The sequence below is a fragment of the Protopterus annectens genome, chromosome 2.part1, assembly GCF_019279795.1.
Source record: "Protopterus annectens isolate FY-2018-M chromosome 2.part1, PAN1.0, whole genome shotgun sequence".
NCBI classification, from domain to species: Eukaryota; Metazoa; Chordata; order Ceratodontiformes; family Protopteridae; genus Protopterus; species Protopterus annectens.
This window is the reverse complement of record NC_056729.1, coordinates 1964628136-1964650069: the sequence shown is the minus strand read 5'-3', so window position 1 is coordinate 1964650069 and position 21934 is coordinate 1964628136. Positions and strand designations below refer to the sequence as shown.

The 21934-nt window shown below is 42.9% G+C and overlaps 1 protein-coding gene across 1 annotated transcript in view; it reads left to right on the top strand.

The window, feature by feature from the left end:
* The window catches only part of SREK1 (splicing regulatory glutamic acid and lysine rich protein 1), a 1533788-nt gene that overhangs the window by 548532 nt on the left and 963322 nt on the right, over positions 1-21934 (top strand). Inside the window, exon 4 of the mRNA XM_044063648.1 lies at positions 1149-1304. Coding sequence (XP_043919583.1) covers positions 1149-1304 — 156 coding nt within the window. The remainder of the gene's footprint in view (positions 1-1148; positions 1305-21934) is intronic.

The following is a 21934-nucleotide window of genomic DNA, read 5'->3' as shown; positions in this document are numbered from 1 at the left end:
CAGAAATGAAAACTGTACTAGAAGTGCAACACAAAAAATACATCTCAGACAATGGCTAATGCCCAAGATGGGCTGGCTGAACAACCCCCACCTGAAACTAGCTACTGAGCTACCCTGAGAAACGCAGTGCAGACAACAAAGGAGAGAAACAATAAAGCAAATCTATAAATATAGTACAATGCAAATAGAGTTGCAAAAAAGTGTACTTAATCAGTTTGGCATTATCTGATGGTAATAGAATCCAACACAGCCAGGAATTTAGCTCTGCACAAATTCACAGAAATGAAGTCTGTACTAGAAGTGCAACACAGAAAATACTTGTTAATCTTATTCCTTACCTCTTTCAGGCCTCTCTTGGATATCTCTCTTTATGGGCTATGTTTGCATAGTGTGATTCAGATATAGAGAGGGGGTGTGTGTTGCAAGGCATTGTGAGTTAAAAGAAAGGGGTTTAGTTAACCTATGAGTGTTTCACATGCCAAACTGCCTAGGTGTATTGTCCTATAGGTGACAAGGATTATGCTAATCATCCAGCTCTGTAGCTATAAATGCGTAGCTTTTATTTGCCTTTGAGTAACTTGTATATGTATTATTTCTTCACAAACATGCACTGTGTGGAAAGGCAGTTCAACTTTTACATTTTCTGTGTTAAAGACATATCTGACTAGTTCACTTAGTGTAACCACTGACTATGCCAGTAGATAAATCATCTGTGTATAAGAAAGAGATGACCTCCAACCTATGAAGACTGTAATTAGGGGCTGTATCAGGTCCTAGCATTGCTGCTGGGTATAGTGAGTTGTCATGTTTGGGCTGTGTAATCAGTGTAGCTGATGTGTTATGCTTTACTTTTAAGAACAGTATTAGTTTTTCGTTTCAATAAGAAATGAGCTAAAAGAATTTGGGGTAAGTCTCATGCCTTTTATTGCTATATTTGTCTAGAGTAGGTTTAAATATATGCATGTACATATGTTATTTATTCACACACCATATTCTGAGCGATGATTTTGTAGAAGTCATTGATTAGTTTCTTCTTTCATGTTGCTTGAGATTAAAAAAAAATACAGAGACCAGAAGAGGTCTGAATTACCTTTTTTCTCCTTTTATTTTTTTCTTTTAAATTTTATGTGCTTTTTTTTATTTTGTAGCTTGGTGTTCCATTAAGCTCTTTGGGGATTACGACTGGAGTGGAGACAGCAGCTTCAGGAATAGATTTAACACAACCCCCACCGATAGGTAATGTGGATCCTTCAAAGGTTGATGAGATCAGACGCACTATTTATGTCGGTAACCTGAATTCACAGGTAATGGATCACCATATCTTGTCAGCAGACATTACAATCACCTTTTGTATCAGTTTAGTAGTTTTTCTTAATGCATAACTACTTTTATCATTAAACTGTTTTCTGACACATTGCAACACTTCAGTGATTCTTTGTTACTCATCACTGTGTTTTGTCTTCCTTTCATAACAATATGCTTGAATCCATATTGGCAGGTGGGGTCTGCTGCCTGCTTTACCTCTGATTCTTACAGACTGGATTAGATTCCATCTTCTAAATGTTTTTGCAAATTACAAAATCCATCAGATGTGTGTTGCAATTTTGTGTGTGAGTTGTGAAGCTGGCATACATTTATTACATTTGTTAATGTGTGTCTTTACCCATAAACAACTTTAAACATATCATGAAATGGATTTGGAGCATCCTGCTACAGTTTGTCTTTACTGGTTGGAACACTGAAGTATTTTTCTAAAGTCGTCTTTGTGGCTGGTCCAAAAAGTTCCTACCTGTGCTGCTGGAGTTGCACACACTGCTGTCAAACAATGTATGATCCTTCTGACATTTGTCATTTGAAAGTTTCTTATGTTTGTTGCCCAAGAAGCATAGACTGTCCAAACATAGCTGCTCATAGGTTCAGAGGAAGTTACTGGGCTAACGGCCCTAGAACCTTTACAAGCATAGCCATATTTATCCCTAGTTGTCCCAATTGTTAGTGGTTAGGTGAGTGAAGTTTGCAGAGGTAATGGTCTGTGGTAGTTAATACTGATTTCCTCTGTCCAGGAGGGACATGGGCACCACCTCGAGTAAATTTGCTGTCACCCATCTATGTGTTTGAAGAGGGTCAGGGGAGGGGCTGTTTCACGTGAGCTGGAGGCTTGTTCCAGAGAAATGGCAGTCTCTGGAAGATGTATCTCTCTCTCCAGTATAACATGTTCACGTCATAGGTTAGGTTAAGATCCCTGGAGTGTGACCTACCTGCAGTTTGATTTTCAAATGTGTAGCATTTCTATCAGGGCAGGGTCAGAGACTGCCCTGTAAGCCAGGCACAGATCACCCATTAGCAGCATGTAAGAAACCGAATACCGTGATGGGGCTTTGTCTTTCCACGCAAGACTTGTTTTGTGTGCTACTCTGTAATCTCTTGGTGAAAAACCTCTGTGATCTCTCCAATTGTTGCCGGTGTCTGGTAAAGGTGTTCTGCAAAAGGAAGCATTGTGTTCCTTTATTTCTCTGATGAGCAACGAGTATAATGGAGTTGTAACATCCTAAGATCTAGATGCAGTGTTTTTACATATAAGATGTGCCACACAAGTATTTCCTTACTACTGTGGATCATTGGTGGTCAAAGTCCAGATTGCTGTCAACTGAGTACCCAGATCACGTACCACTGGGTCTGCACTTAAGGATGTCCTGTCTACAGTGTATTTAGCAGGGATGTCAGCTTTCTCAAAGGAAATAATAATGGATTTTTTTTCATTTAGCTTTAATCTGTGGCTTTGGCACCAATCATTTGTTGCATTAACACTGTCTGCAGTATATTAACATCGATGGGGGACTCTGATTGCTCCCAGTTTGCAGTCATCAGCGAACTTGGTCAGCCGTAGGCTGTCCAAGTTTGCCTGGACTTCTGAGAAATTCTGAACAGTAAGGGGCCCAACACAGAACTGCATGGTGGTACTCCACTGATGACTGGTCTTTTGGTAGAGGTGAAGTCACCCACTTTGACAGTGTGTCCTATTGGTGAACCAGTTGGCTACCTGTCTGGTAATGTAAGGGTTAATTCCCAAGTAGGTGAGCTTCTCTATAATAACCTGAGTGGGGGATTTTGTTAAATGCCTTGGGTAGGTCAAAGCAAGCAGTATGCACTCTTTCCCTTGTCCAGGGCATTGATGACTTTCTCAAAGACGTCAACCATGTTTTAGCAGGCGTGATCTACCCTTAAAGACTCCAAACTGAGTTGTTTGGAGATTGTCCATGTCCTTTTGAGTAAGGTCCATAATAATTCTTTCCATGACCTTGCAGATGAGGCTAGTCGAGCTTTATGGGCCTATAATTCCCAGGGTTGGTTGATGGTCCCACTTTGTGCAGAGGGAATACTGTTGCCGTCCACCATTCCACCGGAACATAGTCAGGGATCCAAGTGGGTCTGCCAGATCATGTTTTAAGTTGTTTAAAAGACAACCTGGGATGCTGTGTGGTCCCATTGATGCCGTGTTTTTGGCCTTGGAGAGCACCAAGATGACCTGTTGTCTTGAGGTAATAGACTGAGGAATTGTGGCAGGTATACTTTGGGGGATGACTGGAGAGGGCAGTGGAGTGAATTTTTCTCCAAATCTGTTAGCTAGCGGGTTGGCTGCTATCTCTGAGTGAAGGTTGTGGCATCCACATAGCTGGATATTCCTTTTTAGATTTTGGACATAGTTAAAGAATGCCTTATGATTATTCTTAGCTAGGGAGGCAATTTTTGCTTTGTAATTAGCTTTGGAGGACTTGACAAGATCTCAGATTTATTCGTTTGTGCTAGAGAGGGATTTCTTCCTCTGCTGAGCCAGTTTCCTCTTGATATCCTATTCCCATGTTGCAGTATTCGTAACCTTTGGGTTAACTTCCTCCTTGCAGCCCAAACGTCTGGCCAGTATACAAAAGCTTTAGTCACTGCTAGGTATGTGGGACATCTGACGTTGGCTGTATGGAGCGTGGACCATAAAAGTGACATCTGCATGTACTTTCTGTCGTCAGATTCTGCAGGTTAAGATAAGTACCCCATTTTGGCCTTTTTTTCTTGTTCATTTGGTCACTGCATGCTGCCCAGGTTCATGTCATCCAGGAAAGGAAAGTGTAGGTGCAGACGTCAGATCCCCTATGACTCCCATGAACTGTGCATGTTCTGCCTAGGGCCCAACCATGAGCGCAAGTCCTGCGCAGTTTGTTAGGCTTTTGTTGCAAAGACCCTTCGCAACCATCTGCACATGCTTAATATCTGATTAGCAAACCAAAGACTTACTCGTTTAGCTCTTGCTATGGAAGGGCCGTCTGGTCACACCATCGAGCCTCCAAAAAAGGCCAAAGTTACTAGGCCTGAGTCTATTGCTGCACCTCCTCCACCCGATGTTCCCCCTGTGGACGACGTACCCCTGGAGGAACTGATGGAATCCGCTGACACTGGTATAGCAAGTACCGTTTCAGAGGCTGCAGAACCAAGGGCTGTATGCACCTCCATGGAGGTAATGCAGACGTCGGGTACCAAAGATGAGGGGGAACCTTGGCTCATTACAGACATCCAGACCAGCCCTCCTGCTGTTATGGAACCTCCTTAAACTTGACCCTCCTTAGACCATATGCCCTTGTAGGCCTGTTCCTTTAAAAAGGAAGAAAAAAAACTAAACATATATACATATATCTCCTCCATCTGAAAGCTTGCTTGATTGGCAAGCTTTCTCTTGGAGTTTATTCAGTGCTTTCATGGCCCTCAGGCCCTCCATGACTGCTCCTCTTCTTGCTGTCCCTCTTATCAGCCCTAGGACTCAGACTTCAGATCCTCTCCCAATTGAAGCTGAAGATTCCTCAGATTCCTCTTCTGAGAATTCCCTTTCTTATGTTTCCCAAATGCCATCCCCTCTAGGTTATGCTTCCCCAGTGGAGGACTTGACTGAAGTAGATTCCCCTGGAAGGGACCTTACTTTTGGAGAAACCATCTCTGGGATGAGAGAGCATTTCAAATGGGACTCCACTGAGATGACAGAAGTCCAGAAGAGGTAGTATAAGCTTCTGCGAATGGATATTCCTTCACCGTCTGCCATCCCACCAGTACTTCCAGCCTTTTTGACTCCTTCAATGCAGCTTCTAAAAATTCTGAATCCCAATCCCCTACCCCTAGACACCCTGACAGATTTTATAAGGTCCCAGAAGGCGCTAAATTGATGATAAAATGTCCTGTTGCAGACCCTGGTACTGTTTTAGTCTCTGCTGACAAACCTTGTAGCCTGTTACCCTCCGACTCTGTCCTTCCAACAGATAAGGACAGTAAAACAATGGAGCACATGGGGAGAAAATGTATACATCTCCGCTGTCTTGGCCTTTAGGGCCGTCAGCTGCCAGACTTACATGTCTAAATATTCCTTGGCCCTATTGTTTCAGGTTTCAAAACTCTTCGCTGATCTCCCAGATTTGCCCACTAAGTCCCAAATCTCTGATCTGCTCACCCTGTCCTCTCAGGTAACAAGACACTCAAATGATATGATGTTACAGAGGCCTTTGCCAGAAGTGCAGCTTCTGCCTCAGTGTTCAGAAGGTACTCTTGACTGAGGCTTCAACCCCTACCTGACGATATCCGGGTAAACATCTTGATGCCTCACTAGACACTAGTGCCCTGTTTGAGGCCATAGTGGCAGAGCTTTTCAAAGCTGTTCAGCAAAAGGGGAAAGAATTACAGAATTTGAAGCATTTTTGTGTCATCAATCCCTAAATTCCACAGAAATTACCCCACTAAGACAGAATTCATTAGAAAATATACTGCTCCTACTCCTCATACAAGGGGCAGGAAGAGCTCCAGGAAACAGCAAACACCTTCCAGGCCTGCTCAAACTACAACCAAGAAAGCTCCCTTACAGGGCAAGGCAGGTAGTCTGTGACTACTTGCCTTCACCCCCTCCAGACTCCATACCCTTTTCCCAGAGGCTCTTTCACTGTCTACCCGTCTGGAAAAGCATTACCTCAGTCAAGTGGGTATTATCCGTCATAGAAAAAAGTTATTTCATGACTTGGATCATCCACCCCTCCTCAAGAGACATCCCTCAGCCACCAAAGGGGCCAGCTGCTCGTATTCCAAACAGTCTTGGGCAACCTCCTCTCCCAAGGGACTTTCCATCCAGTCCCTCCTCCAGAAGAGGGAAGGGGGTTTTACTCCATACCGTTCCTGCTTCCAAGAAAAGATTGCCCATGCACACCCATCCTGGATCTGTTCCACCTCAACCTTTTTCTTCAAGTACCCACTTTCTGGATGGTTACACTCCAGACTGTATTCCCACTGTTAATGCCTGAGGCATTTCTGGCCACCTTGGACATCAAAGATGCATATCTGCGTATCCCCATAAGGCCCAAATAAGGAAATACTTGTGCTTCTCTGTGCGTTCCTCGCATTTTCAGTTCTCTGTTTTACCCTTATTACTATCTGCTGTTGCAGGGGTTTTCACCAAGTGTGTGGCTCCAGTCGTAGCGTATTGCAGGGTGCAAGAGATACAAATTTTCCCATACCTAAACAAGCTGATCCAGGCAAATTGCTACAGTTCTCTACAGAACCATCTCTAGACAGTCATTGGTGTCCTGCAGTTCCTGGATTTCACTTTCAGTTTCCCCAAGTCAAACCTAAATCCCTCCCAGGACCACATTTTTTGACTGCAGAATTAGGACTGATGTTATGATGGCATACCTCCCACCCCAGAAGGTGGAAAGCCTGAAGGAATACTTACTGTCTGTCCTCCGTTCCTACCTTGACAGCAAGAGAATATCTCAGACTCCTGGGGCATATGGCTTCTACTACCCCCATGTTACTACTCGCAGGACTCTACATGAGGAAACTTCAGTGTTACCTGAGGTCCAGATGAACCCAACACTCCCACCCATTGGACCATTCCATTCCCTTCCTTCCATGCCTAAGGAAGGAGGTCCGTTTGTGGAAGGATCAAGTCTCCCTCAAACCAGGACTGCCCTTACAACCCCTCACTCCATTCCAGGAAATGTACACAGATGCTTCAGACATGGGTTGGGGGGCTACTGTGAGGAGCTTGAAGGTGCATGGCACATGGACAAGCCCCTTCAAGAGGGAGCACATCAACATCAAAGAGATGAGGGCCCTCATCTTTGCACTGAGGTCTTTCCAAAACTGAAGCAAGGACCCCTGAACTTCACAGACAACACTACTGTTCTCTGGTATGTGAACAAACAGGGGCAAACAAGATCTTACTTGCTATGCAGACTTGCACTGCAGGCCTGGGAATTGGCAGTCTAGCATGGAGTCACCCTGCACATGGTCTACATTCCCTCATCTCAGAACACTGAGGCAGACGTCTTGAGCAGGTTCTTGTCACCATCCCACGAGCGGATGCTAAGCAGGGATATGTTTTTGGACATAGTCCACAGGTGGGGTACGCACAAATAAATATGTTTGCCTCACCTTTCAACAGACAACTTCCTCGGTTTTGCACCAGGACACCTAGACCTCTAGTTAGGGTGACAGATGCCTTCTCTGTCTCATAGAAAGGTACGTTTCTCTCTGAATTCTCCCGTTCGCACTCTTACAAAAATTCCTACTGAAAAGTCAGCAGGAGAAACCAAAAATCTTGTTGGTGACTCCCTTTTGGCCAAGACAGCATTAGTTTCCCCATCCTTCTGCATTTAGCCAGGGCAATCATCACAGGTTACCTCACAGAGTGGACCTACTCACACAGGACAAAGGGATACGTAATCTACCTCACTTGGAATCTCAGAACCTAACCCTGTGTGTGATAGGGTTTTGATCCCATTGACATACCTTTACACCAATGTTTCAAACAGTTCCTCAGTCCTTTAAATTTTTATGTACTATTCCCAAACCTGACCTAGCAGCTATAGTTCTAGTTGATTCTACTATTGCTAAGCAGTAAGAAATTTCCAAACTCTCTCTGATAAGGATGGGAAAGTTATCGATGGGTATGGAGGAAAGTGTATACTTCTGCAGCTTTGTTTTTTCAAAACTTTGAATTGTCAGGCTCATATGTTAAAATTGTTTTAATTGTGAAAGTATGAGAAATTTTTATCTGAATTTCTTCTTGAGGAAAATTTTGCATTAAACAACTTGGTTTCTTCTATTGTACAGGTCACTACTCATTATTTACAGTGTGTGTACGACTCTGGTAGTTCTTCCACGGCTATGGCCAGTGGTACTCTTTTGAGGAGGTTTGCATGACTGCATTCTCAACCACCTAGATATAAATTAGATTTTAACTTTGTCTTTGGCTAGAGATTGAGTTTGGCCTCTATTGCAAAAGTGATCAAAATGGGTGATGAATGAGGTAGGCTTGTCCAGGGAATCTCAAGATTTTTCAGCCCTCCTTTTCCAAATTTTCAAAGGGATTTTCTGTCTCCTCCTATTTTGGCAAAGAGCAGAATAAACGGTCTCAACAAAGTACTGGTAGACAGATGTTTAAGAAGAAATGTCAAGGAGGTTCCAGAAAGAAGTCGTAAATCTCCCAGAACCAGGGACAGTGCAAGTCTGAATGACTGTTCAAGAGAGCTTATGACCATGTCTCATCTTGGCCTCTCATTTTCTTTCAGAAAGTTTGAATCTCCATTTTTCCCTTAGGCAACAGATGGTTTCAAGCAAATGGGTTATGAAAATCATTCATCAAGGTTACATATGATAGTGGGAAGAAATTCCTCCTTTCTACAGGGGCTTTCCTCATCCTCCAGATAAGACTCACTCTTGTTTCCACTGTTTCTTCATCACATACTGCCCCAATGAATGATAGAACCAGTTCCTCGTTCCCAGATGGGGAGGGGTTTTATTCATGGAAGTTCCTAGTGCCAAAGAAAGGATATGTTTGGAGACCAGTTCTGGATCTTTCTTTCTTAAACTTGTTTGTGATAGTGCCCAAATTAAAAAGTGTCACTTCACAACCTATTTACCTGTTCTTCCTCTTAAGTTTCCTTGTAATATTAGACTTAAAAATGTTTATCCTCTCAGACGTTTCTTAAAGTTGTGTGTCTGGATGACATTGTCAGTTATCTGTCATACCCTGTGAACATTCTTGGTGCAGTAGATAGTCCATAAAGTTATATGTTTATAGGTGAATACTAAGCTAATTGCCCTTAAGGGCCATTTTAAGCCTAGCCAATAACTCTTGATCAGAATCGAACTCTGTACCTATGAGGTAAAGGCCTTAAGTAAAAAACAAAAAAGCAAGCTAGCTATTTTATACTTCACAAAAACAATTTATTGCAAGCGCTTTCGTCGAGGCACATACCCCAACTTCATCAGACAATTCAACAGTCATAAAAAACTTCATTTTATACTCACATTCAAAATAATTAAACAATTAAATCGTTAATTAAACCATTACTTAAAACTACTTCATATTTTAAAGTGCCCATGCTTCCAGACTTAAAATTTATTAAAATGCCTTAGAAGATATGGCAGCAGTATAGGAAAAATTTTTGACACATTGTTAAAACACCTATTGAATAAACCATATTATAAAATCCTAACCATTACAAACACTTTTTGTTTGTGTTTATATTCAATCCAAATTTCAAAAAAATTGAAAAAATCATAAGCACCTCTAGCGGACCCTAACTATCCTTCTATGCATAAATTCATAAATAATTAAATACCTAAAAACTATCAAAAATCAGTTGAATTCAATAAACATCAGTTTATGTAAAAATATCTGCTGTACTAGTCTAATAAACTTGTATCTTAGGCCCATAGTAGATGAGGAAGTCGATCACATACACGTGCAAAATACATCGACAGTAAATTAAAGCCTTATCTAAGAAATGAAACAAATTTGTACTGATTCATGTGGATTTTTAGAAGGCATTAATAACTTAGAATTTAATAATGAGTTTGCCTTCCTAAGTGTGAATATAAAGGACCTCTACACCGTAATTCCACAAACGCTTGGAATACAATGGGTTAGGGAGTTTTTACATCTTAAAGGAGCTAATAATTTGGATATTTATGCGATTGAAACATTACTAGAATTGGTGCTGTCAAATAATTTTATGTATTTTAATGGAGACTTTTACTTGCAGAAAACAGGGGTGGCCATGAGGTCACCCCGTGGGGGCAGTTTTGCTAATTGCGTAATGGCATTTTGGGAAAGGCAATTCCTTTTTAGTAATAACTTCTACAAGGTCAATGTAGTATGGTACACAAGGTACCAAGACATGTTTTTTGTGTGGAAGGGCCAAACATTTATGGTGGACGAATTTATTACAAAAATAACTGAGTTTACCAACTTCTTAGAATTCACATACCAGGTTGAAATGGATTCTATCAATTTCTTAGACATTCAGATAACCAAAGATAAAAGTAACAGTGGGTACAAGACAACAATTTATAGAAGGCCCAGCTACTCAAATGCCTTTCTACATTTTACAAGCTGCCGCCCATATTACCAAAAGAAAGCTGTTGTAAAGGGACAAATAGTAAGGGCAGCCAGAATGGTTTCAGCAGATAGTGATTATATATTGGAATGTGCACATTTGAAAAACATGTTTCTTAGAAGGGGGGTATCCAGAACCATTCCTTACAAATTTTAGATGAAGTAAATTTTAAAAATGTCAGGTCATTTTAGACCTATAGTGCAGAATGGCTACCAGAGTGACCATGGGGGGGGGGGGGTGATATACAAAATCCTGTTGAAACAAGACATATGGGTACCCAAGCAAGAACAGATAGAAGTGTAACAACTAGTCTATTGATTACATATTCCTTAGACGTTAGTTACATTAAGGACATCATACAGAAGAACTGGACTATAATCCTGGAAGACAATAGGGTTAATAAAGTTTTGGAGCCACGTCCACATTTTACATGGGTGGCGAAAGCCAAACACATTCTGGCTAGGCTTATAAATGCCCTAGGGCAGATAGCCTAGTATGAACCTATGAACATATAGAAGAGGGCCAAATTTGAAAAGCCTCTTAGAAAGACAAAGCCATGAACGCACATCTAGAAATAGTATGGGTAAATGTGGACATTGCCAACAGTGCAAGTATATTTATTTATTTATTTATTTATTTATCATTTGTTGACCGGGAAAGTCCGACTAGGTTCCACACAGCCTGTTTTCAGCGGAGGCCCGGGGAGAAATGCTCCAGATGCATGTCTTATATAAAATCAAGAAACCAGTATATCATTAGAGATAATATGTAATAAGAGGAAAATATACTTGTGATTCCCAGGGAGTGGTATACGTGGCATTATGTGAACTTTGCCCATCATTTTATATAGGCAAAACAGAAAGAAAGCTGAAGCAAAGGATTTATGAGCACCAATATAGCATTCAAAAGGGAATTCTGACAAAAGCCCTGGCTAAGCACATAGCCGAGAATCCAACACAAGTTTACTTTTACAGTAATACAGAAAGTAGAACATAATCTAAGAGGGGGGGACCATGGGAATTAAGATTAGAGGAATGTGAACTTATGTGGCAAATTCAGACATCAGCACGTACACCCCCTGGGTTGAATGAATATGCTTCTCTAAAATGTATATTGAAGTTAAAAGCACTTTCTAGATAAAATGTTTGAAGTAAATGTTTTTAATTCAATACATTTTTATCAAGTTTATTAGACTAGTATAGGATATATTTATACATAAACTGATGTTTATTGAATTCAACTGATTTTTATTGATAGTTTTTAGGTATTTAGTTACTTATGCAATTTATGAATTGATATTGTATTTATGCATAGGATAGTTAGGGTCCGCTAGAGGTGCTTATGATTTTTTCGAGGTTTGGATTGAATGTAAACACAAAAAGTTTTTGTAATGGTTAGGATTTTATGATTTTATAATAATATGGTTTATTCATTAGGTGTTTTAATAATGTGTCAAAACATTTTTTCCTATGCTGCTGCCATATCTTCTAAGGCATTTTAATAAATTGTAAGTCTGGAAGCATGGGCACTTTAAAATATGAAGTAGTTTTAACTAATGGTTTAATTAACAATTTAATTGTTTAATTATTTTGAATGTGAGTATAAAATGAAGTTTTTTATGACTGTTGAGTTGTCTGTTGAAGTTGGGGCATGTGCCTCAACGAAAGCGCTTACAATAAATTGTTTTTGTGAAGTATAAAGCAGCTAGCTTGCTTTTTTGTTTTTAATGAACAGTCTGTAAAGGCCTTAATTATTATACCAAATCTTCCCCCATTGTTTAGCTTCACTTATAGCTCATTGCATTTTACAGGGTATCTACATTTTCCTTATTTAGATGACTTGCTTATCTTTGCAGAGTCTTTTTCAAAATGTTAGGAGTCTCTCTCTTCCATCTTCTCCGTCTATGCTTCATATGTTTATTTTTTCCTCCTCCTCACATAAATCCTGATAATGGGGGAGGAGGTGCTGTCATCCAGCATCAGACTGCTCATTCATTGCTTCTAAGAACTTTAAGATGTGGCACTGACGGAGGCCCTTCTTATACTCTGACTTCCATATGTTGGTTTTTGGAAGTCCATCAGGCTGAGATCATGTGAAGACTCTGGAAATTGTGCTGGTCACATGCTTCTACATGGCAAAAAGACTTGAGACTCAGTACTGCAACATTGATCTACCCGAACATGTTAATTGGGACACAACTGTACTTCAGACTTTCTTTTGAAAATAGTTGGCGACAATTACCACGAGTTTTCCCTGAATGGATCTAGTCACACAAAAACTGGGGTGTTATGCACCCTGATTCAGTCAACTTTGATTGGCTGGTTGATAGGTTCTTAATTGCCTTTAGGCACTTATTTACTGAGGAATTGCAGCAGGTACTAATGGGGCAAGAGAAGCAGCTGTTTGAAAATCAAATATTGGCAAACAGGTTCATAGGTGTGTACCAGGCAAATTGCCCTGGGGTCTTTACAAGCCTAGCCATAGGATTACCCTGGCATCATGCCACCTGAACTTAGTTCCCAGTGCTTCTGTCGAGTAGAGCCACTGGAGTTATCCCCGGGGTGAATTTTCTGTTTCCCATCCACTCAAGATTTCTCTAACTGGGGAGGAGTTGACTATTGGTGTAGAGCAGCAGTCGCCCATGTTAATAATGACCAGGTCAAGGATGTTGCTACCTCCAGTGGAAGTAAGAACGAGGTGGTCCAGGGCGTTGGAGTTAATGAATTCCAGGAAACGTTGGGCAAATGTATTGGTACATGAGTAGTTTTCCCAGTTAATGGAGAGGTAGTTGAAGTCGCCCAGTATGAGTGTGTTAGGTTGGACTCTTAATATTCTCCAGGGTGCTTTGGAACATGGAGTTGAGAGTCTTGGGACATGGTTGGGGGCCTATAGCAGGCTCCTACCTGAATTGCTGTCTTACCCAATGTTAGCTGCACTTGAAGTATCTCTGATGCGTTATGTTGGGCTACTAGTCTGGAGGTGTGTGCATCCTTTATGGAAACACCACCACCTTTGGAGCTTCGGTCCAAGTTCTGCGGGCTGAAAGTTGTGGAATGAGTTATAGCCTGGTAGTACAGGGGTGGTTTCTGCTGCCTTGAAGTGCGTTTTGAAACTTAGACTTGGTGTTAAGGAGCATGACCCTCAGATTGCATTTGTTTGTAGCTGTTACAGTAGTAATTTGGTCTTTGGAACACCGCCTAAAAATGGCACTATAGGAGTGGCAAAAGCCTTGACCAGTGTCCGTAAGCCCAGGGGTGACAGATGCAGGCCATCTCTGGGAAAGCATTTAAGTCAGTCATGTCAACTCAGACAGACAGATACTGGATCCCCTTAGAATGACACCAGAAACTTAGCTGATTGTTGAAATCAATCATTTTCTGCTTGTACTGTGGTGGTATTCTGGGTGATGGTAGGATGCTTCTCATGGCTAGGGTCATAACCGCTTGGGCTACATAATCCGAGAGCTCTTCCATGTCTCTCCATGTAGTCCAGGGAGGTACGTGTCGGGTCATTCACACCCGCATGTACAATGACAGTCATATTTGTACCTATTAAGCAACGACCAAATCCAAATAGATCAGTGAATAACAGCTCTACTTTCCAAACAAAAGTTATTTATTATAAAACACTTTCTCTAGCGCCTCGGCCGTAGCCTTTACAGAATAAAAAATATTTGTACCTATTGTTGAGGGACCTGAGTGCGTGCGTTATGTAGCGGATCCAGGAACCTGACAGGCACTTGACTGTTACTTTCTCCTTATTTAACCTAGTGAGTGGGACATCAGTTTGCCTCACTATCAAGTCACCTGTGACTGAGTTGGGCGTGCTGTTTTGCCTTGGGGGCTTTGGTTGAGTGGCACACTGTTTAGGAGAGTTGCGTGTCTCGTGATTAGTGTTGTGTTGTGGTGGTTGAATGCCTTTCTCCCTTGGAGGTCTCTGCTGTTTGTGTAGATTTCTATTGAGAGCCTCTGAGAAGGTGGGTGTGTAGCTTGTGTTTTTATGTGAAGGCAGTGCTGGTGTGTGTTCTGGTGTGGTGCAAGTGTTGACCTTCTCTTGACTAGCTGTTCCGGTCTTGGCTGGAGAGTGCTTGACTTCCAATTTGGATATACAAGTGCATCTCTCACAAGTCTGAGTGTTGGGGAGGTAAGAGGAAAGGGTTGTCCGTGTACACGAGGCAGTTGCTACATTGCCTCAGGATGCCCAAGTTCACCAGGTTAATAGGAGAAAGCACAGGGAACTGATCTTTAGACATGCCTGGAGGTGTGGACATTAATAAGTATTGGAGCTGGTTCCTTGTAAAATGTTTAGTCCTGGTAGCACTTTTGTGTGCTACAATAATTGCTACAAAGAAGTCTGGTAAAGTGCTAGACTAATAAGCTAGTAAAAGTCCAGGAGAGGAGAGAACTAGCAGATCTAAGGGAAAATGAAGAGCAGACTTCGGCACTGCTCAGAAGCTTACAAACAGTCCTGGATACAAGTAGTCTATCTGGACTAGACTATTTACAGGAAAGGTGTGAAACGTATGCAAACGCTGGCTTTTAAAACAAAGTTGAAAGAGATGGAAAAACTGCCAATAAACTATAATTTCCAGGCCAGAAACCACTCTTCTTTTGGTAGATAGCCTACCTAGTACTTACCACTCCCACTGATAAGCTAGAAGGCTTCCCTCCAATACAGAAAGGTTTGGTGAGCTCAGAAACTAAGGTACAGTTCTGGATACAGCAAATCTGTATCTGGACTAGATGGAAAATGTTTTCTAGTTGGTACCAACAACATAACCAGCATGCATTTGTTGCTGTTTATCTGGTTTTACAGTGTTTGTGCGAGTTATCCTGTGACTTTTCCTATTCCTCCATCAGCATTCCTTTGGCAGCTATTTCAGCATGTCTGTCCATGGATCCTTCTCTTTCAGTTCAGTCTTATGTTAAAAGGTTTTTGAAAGGAGTTTTGTATAAGAGGCTTCCAAGAAGACCTGTGGCTCCCTCCTTGGGATCTTAATTTTGTGTTAAAGCTAACGCTTGCTCCATTTGAACCAGCTAACCTGGTTGACTAGAAGGTTATTAACATAAGACAGTTCACTGATTGCTCTGACTCTGCAAGAAGGGTATCTAAGTTGCAAGCTATTTTGGTGAGTTAACCCTATCTTATTTTCTGTAGGAACGAGGTTTCTTTGAGATCTAATCCTTTTATGCCTAAAGTGGTTTCAGAATTTACTTTAAGACTAACTATCCATCTCCCCGTCTTTATTTCTTTAACCTAAAAATGAGGGAGAAAGGATAACTCCATACCTGGCTATCGTCTCAGCTCTCACTATCTGACACACACACCAAAGTAAAGGACTAAGCGTTCAACAAGTCTGTTGTTAGCTTGCCCCAGCCATTTGGGTTTGAGCCCCTTACTTCCCAAGCCTACCAGCAGGATGTGTTCAGGTTTGCAGAGGATCTCGTGGATTTTTTGAGATCCAGACAATTTAATCCTGAGGGGAGTAACTTGCCTTTTAAAAGGATAAGGGGCTGTTTCCCATAGGAGTTTTTACATTGCTCTGACTCAGATGAGAGCCAGCTGCCATATATAGACCAGTTCTTAGCAGGGTCATATACCAACTCATAATTAGCCTGGCTTCATCCTCACCATCTGAGGACCTTTCCTTTAGGGACACCACTTTGAATAAAATGAAAGCCCTCAGTCCAAGAAGAGATTTAAGCAGATGTTCTTCGTGTTTCACTGATGTCCTTCAAGAATGCAACTGCAGTCATAACATGTGGGTTGTCCTGCCTCAGGCAGCCCTCAGTCGGCCGGATTCCAAAGACTGGGTCCGACGTCGGCTGATGTCGCATTTCTCTCAGACGTCAGAGCGGCTGGAGTACATAAGCATCAGCCGACGCCATTTTCTTCAGTCTTTCTTGCCGCGCGGTGCCTGAAGCAGAAGCAGTTCGCAAGTGCCGGTTGGTCAGCTCCTGTATTCTACGATACCGAAGTCATCAAAAAAGCTAAGTACCCCGTTGGGGACCTTTTCTTGCCTCAGCCGATGTCAGAAATTACTGAAAAAGTTAACAATTGTCTTTTTTGTGGTAAACAAATACCTCATAAGGATTTCCACTCTTACTGCCTCCCTTGCCTGGGCCCAGACCACGACGTCTCGGCCTGTGTAGCCTGTGCTCGCTTCAACAAGCGCACTCTCAGGCACCAGGCGGAGTTCGCTGAAGATTTTTTCGGCGATAAATTTGACTACACCATGCCGTCGGATCTTCCGACATCGCAAACTCCCAAAAAGCGAAAAGACCGGGACCGACATCCTCGGCCCGCGTCTACCACCGACTCCATGCCAAAACCTAGCAAGAGTGCTCCGGTTCCCTCTGAGATGGTCTCTCCACCGCTCCGAACTGAAGACATCGCATTACCGACGACTCCGATTCCAGACATTACTCCGGCGCCAGTTATAGACTTTCCTCCGGATACCGAAACAGAGGAAATGCCCGAGACCATTGCTGTAGACAAGGTCACTCCTGCACGTGGAGCTGCCAGGCCTCCTATGGCCATGTCTATTAAGGCCTACACTAGGGCTAAGGCAGCCAGCAAAACTAAGCATATTACTTCTAAATCCTTACCTCAGCCGACTCCGGAGACACAAATTATGTCCATGGCTGCTGATTTAATTTCCATGATTAGAGGTTCACAGGCCCATCCTAAGAGAGCATCTCAGCCTCCTCCTGATAAAAGGCCCCGGGTTGACCCCTCTGACCCTACTCCTTCAGATGAAGACTCTGAGGGCTCTGTCCACTCTGATAGCCAGGAAATAGCTCTTCCAGACCTATGAGGACTCGGATGCAGAAGATTCCATCCCTTCGGCCTCCCCTCCTGAGGATATTTCTTTTGGGGAAGTTCTGCACACCATGAGGGAACATTTCAAGTGGCAGGGTCAGGAATATTCTGATTCTAGGAAACGCCTTAGGACTTTCCTTAAGAAGCCTCAGCACAGGCCCTTAGCTATTCCTCCTGTACTTGATGTTCTGGATGATTTGTATTCTGACTCTAGTGCTACCCCTGATTCTCTTCCTCCTGCTCCAGCCAAGCCAGACAGGTATTACAGGGTCCCAGAAACTCATTCCCATTTATTCAGGGCCCATACTGCTGATTTGGAAACTATTTCACAGGGGCCTAAAGGAGTTTCAGCCTCCACCTCAAAAAATCCTTTGCCCTCCAACAGGGAAGCAAGGTCATTAGAGAGATGGGGCAAAAAGGTTTACACATCCACTACCTTATCTATGAGAGCTTTAAATTGCCTTTTTCATATGTTACAATATCAGGATTATCTCTTAGAAGATTTACAAAAAACATTAGCTTCTCCTGATCCTTTAGAAAGAAAGACTTTGCAGGAAGCTGTACATAACACTCAGCAAGTAAGCAATCACTTCCTGCAGTGTGGATATGATGCACTGGAAGCTTCATGTAGGGCAGCTATGACAGGGGCAGTGATTCGTAGACATGCTTGGTTAAAAGATCAACCTCTACCAGATCATGTAAAAGCAAAACTTCTGGATGCACCTTTGGAAAAGAACAAGCTTTTTGGTGCAAATGCTAAGGATGTGTTAAAGACCATCGAAGAAAAAGCAAAATCAGTTCAGACTGAAAGATTTCCTCCAGGTTCAACCCCCCAGATTCAGTAGGAATTGGCCTTCAAAAAACTGGTCCTTTCCTAATCCAGAAAAGTTTCAAAGGTATAAGAACAGACGTGGCCGAGGAAGAGGCCAATACAGAGGCCCTTACAGGGGACGACAATGGCAGCCAGGAAACCAAAGAAGTGACGCAGGGGTTTCACCTGCCCAACAACCACAAACTCAATGACTTTCCTCTACTACCGCCTACCAGGGAACAACTAGAATCTCCCTTGGGCGGGAAATTATCTCTGTTTGCAGAAAACTGGCACAGACTGACAAAGGACAAATGGATTTTGGACATTATAGACCGAGGGTACAGGTTTCATTTTCATACCTTACCAAGAAAACCAGGCATGCCAAACCTACCACAAAATCAAAGGGCAGAGGCTATCAAGCAAATCACTCTGCTGACTCGAATGAAAGCAATAGAAAGAGTTCCACAACAAGAACAAGAACAGGGGTTTTACTGAAGACTGTTCCTCGTTCCAAGAAAAGAATCTCAATGGAGACCAATACTGGACTTGTCCGCATTAAACACCTTTCTCATAGTACCAAAGTTCAAAATGTTGACTCTACAGCAGCTCCTTCCCATGCTGGGCAAGGAGTCGTGGCTGATTACTCTGGACCTCAAGGAGGCATACCTGCATGTCCCTATCAGACACAGCTGCAGAAGATACCTCAGATTTCTTGCAGGGCCAGAGCATTATCAATTCTCAGCATTGCCATTTGGCTTATCTACTGCGCCCAGAGTATTTACAAAATGCCTGGCTTCAGTAATTGCTCATTGCAGGCTCCACGGTATACAAATTTACCCGTACCTGGACGACTGCCTCATACAAGCGGACGACAAATTGATGTTGACTAAAAACCTGGATTATGTCATACGATTACTTCAAGCTCTGGGATACACAGTCAACTTCCAAAAGTCAAGACTGCAGCCATCCCAGCAAATGATCTTCTTAGGAGCCAAACTAGACACAGCCTCTCAGATGGCTTACCTGACAGAAGACAAGCAAGAGAAGTTAACTCATTACTTCAAAGGTTTAGCAAAACTCACCCAGATGACTGCAAGGAGATTCCTACAGGCCCTGGGTTACATGGCATCCTGCATTCTACTGGTTCCATTAGCAAAACTACACATGAGAAAGCTTCAATGGTACCTAAAAAGCATTTGGTCTCAACACAGCAACAACTTGGAGGCAATCATACCACTCATTCCATGCCTACAAATGGAATTCCTATGGTGGGCCTCGGTGAGCAAGGAAAACACAGGTATGTCATTCAAAAAACCACAGATAACACAGACCATGACTACAGACACCTCAGACCTTGGATGGGGGGCGCACATGGAAGGCAGATGTATACAAGGACAATGGTCTCCAAAGGAAACACATCTGCATATAAACCAAAAGGAAATGCTGGCAGTAATGCTTGCCATCGAGGCTTTTCAACACCAACTCCAGCAAGGCCATTTAATGATACGGACAGACAACACCACTGTGATGTGGTACATAAACAAGCAGGGGGGCACTCACTCTTACCCCCTTTGCAGACTGACAATGAAGCTTTGGGAGAAATCACTGAGCCTAAACATCCAGTTACAATCCCAGTTTGTTCCAGGAAAAGACAATGTGTTGGCGGACAGCCTAAGCAGGAATTTCTCAGATCCACACGAGTGGAGGTTACATCCGAAGGCCTTCAGACAACTCACTTCGACATGGGGCAAGCCAGAAGTGGAGCTATTTGCCTCTCACTTCAACCATCTTCTACCAAAATTTTGCACAAGGACATACCATCCAAAAGCTTGGAAAATAGATGCCCTCTCATTCAACGAACTCCCTAGGAATCTATGCATTCCCACCTCTGCCACTGATGACCTCAGTATTATTAAAGATCAAAGCAGAGAAGCCCAAGGGAATCATAATAGCTCCGGATTGGCCAAGACAACACTGGTACCCACTACTACGGAGCATATGTCACACCAGGAGGTGGGCCCTCCCTCAGTGGCCTCTACTTTTGACTCAACACAATTTCGAAACAGTGCATCCAAACCTTCAGACACTGCAGCTAACAGCCTGGGAGATCCCATAAATAACTTCAGCTTATCTCTCTCCAAGGAAGTTCAGTGGATACTAACAGGCTCGAAGACCATCCACCAGAAAGGTTTACTTAGCAAAGTGGAAAAGATTCAGCAATTGGAATACCAGCAAGGGACATGATGCATCATTACTGAACATCCCACTCATCTTGGAATATTTGGCAGATATGTTAAAGAACGGCCTCTCATATTCTTCCATAAAGATACATGCATCTGCTATTTCAGCTAGATACAACACTGATCCTCCTGTTTTCTCTCACCCCTTACTAAGACAATTCCTCAGGGGAATCAAGGACATTAAGCCACCAAGAAAGGCCCCAGTGCCAGCCTGGGACCTCAATTTTGTCTTAGAAAAACTGACTCTACCTCCTTTTGAGCCAGCAGCTTCAGTTGACTTGCAATTTCTCTCATGGAAGACAGCTTTCCTGTTGGCAATTACCTCAGCAAGAAGGGTTTCGGAGCTACAGGCACTAATGGCAATACCACCCTTTATTATTTTCCACAGAGACAGAGTTTCATTAAGGACCAACCCTACTTTTATGCCAAAGGTGGTATCTGGGGTTTCTCTAAATCAAGCCATTCATCTGCCTGCTTTCTTCCCCAATCCTGGGAATAAGGGAAAAGACTTTGGAATACCTGGGCCATCCACGGCCAACTTCGTTACTACCTGACAGGAACCAAGGCCAGTAGGAAGTCTGAACAACTTTTGTAGCTTACGCCCTGCAGTCCAAGGAAAAGCAATTTCAAAACAGACTATTTCTAAATGGATTGGACATTGCATCAGATTCTGTTATTCCTTTCATGGAAAGACTGTTCCAGCCAATGTCAGACCACATTCCACCAGAGCTACAGCCACCTCTACAGCATTTTTAAGAGGGGTGCCTACCAAGGACATTCTAGAAGCTGCCACATGGAGCTCCGTGCATACATTCTCCAAACACTACAATCTCCCTCTATACTCCAGATCCAGAGCAGGCTTTGCTTCGGCAGTCCTGCAGGGTTTGATTGCCACACCATCTCTTTCCTAGTGCATACCTCCTCCCCCAGCTAAGCTATGGTATTCTACCCACATGTTATGACTGCAGTTGCATTCTTGAAGGACATAGTACAGTTTTGTACCTACCATAAATGTAGATGTCCGATAGACATGCAACTGCAGTTGGATTTTCCCTCCCTCCATACCCCTCTATGCCTAGGGTCCACTCCTATCCCTGTTTCTCTTAGCTGGGGATATCTTTTATGGTGTATTTGTTTTATTGCTCATTTATTTGTTTGGAATCCTGTTTTTGTCTTCCAATTTGATTACAGCCTTCCTTGGAGGGCACCTGGCATCTGGGGCAAGAAACACTGAAGAAAATGGCGTCGGCTGATGCTTATGTACTCCAGCCGCTCTGACATCGGAGAGAAATGCGACATCAGCCGACGTCGGACCCAGACTTTGGAATCCGTCCGACCGAGGCCTGCCTGAGGCAGGACAACCCACATGTTATGACTGCAGTTGCATGTCTATCGGACATCTGCATTTATGGTAGGTACAAAACTGTACTTTTTCTCTCAGCTTCACTCTGTTTCTTCAGGAAACTCCTAGGAGACATTACAGGCCACCATCAAACAGCTTCTCTCTTAGGTCCTCCAGGAGCTTGTCTGAAGCAGTGGTGGCTTGGATGATGAAGTTTCTCAGATCCGGATGGGGGCACTCCTGGCTCTGTTTCCCCCTTGACCCATTAGCCTGCCCTCCTCTGAACTGATAA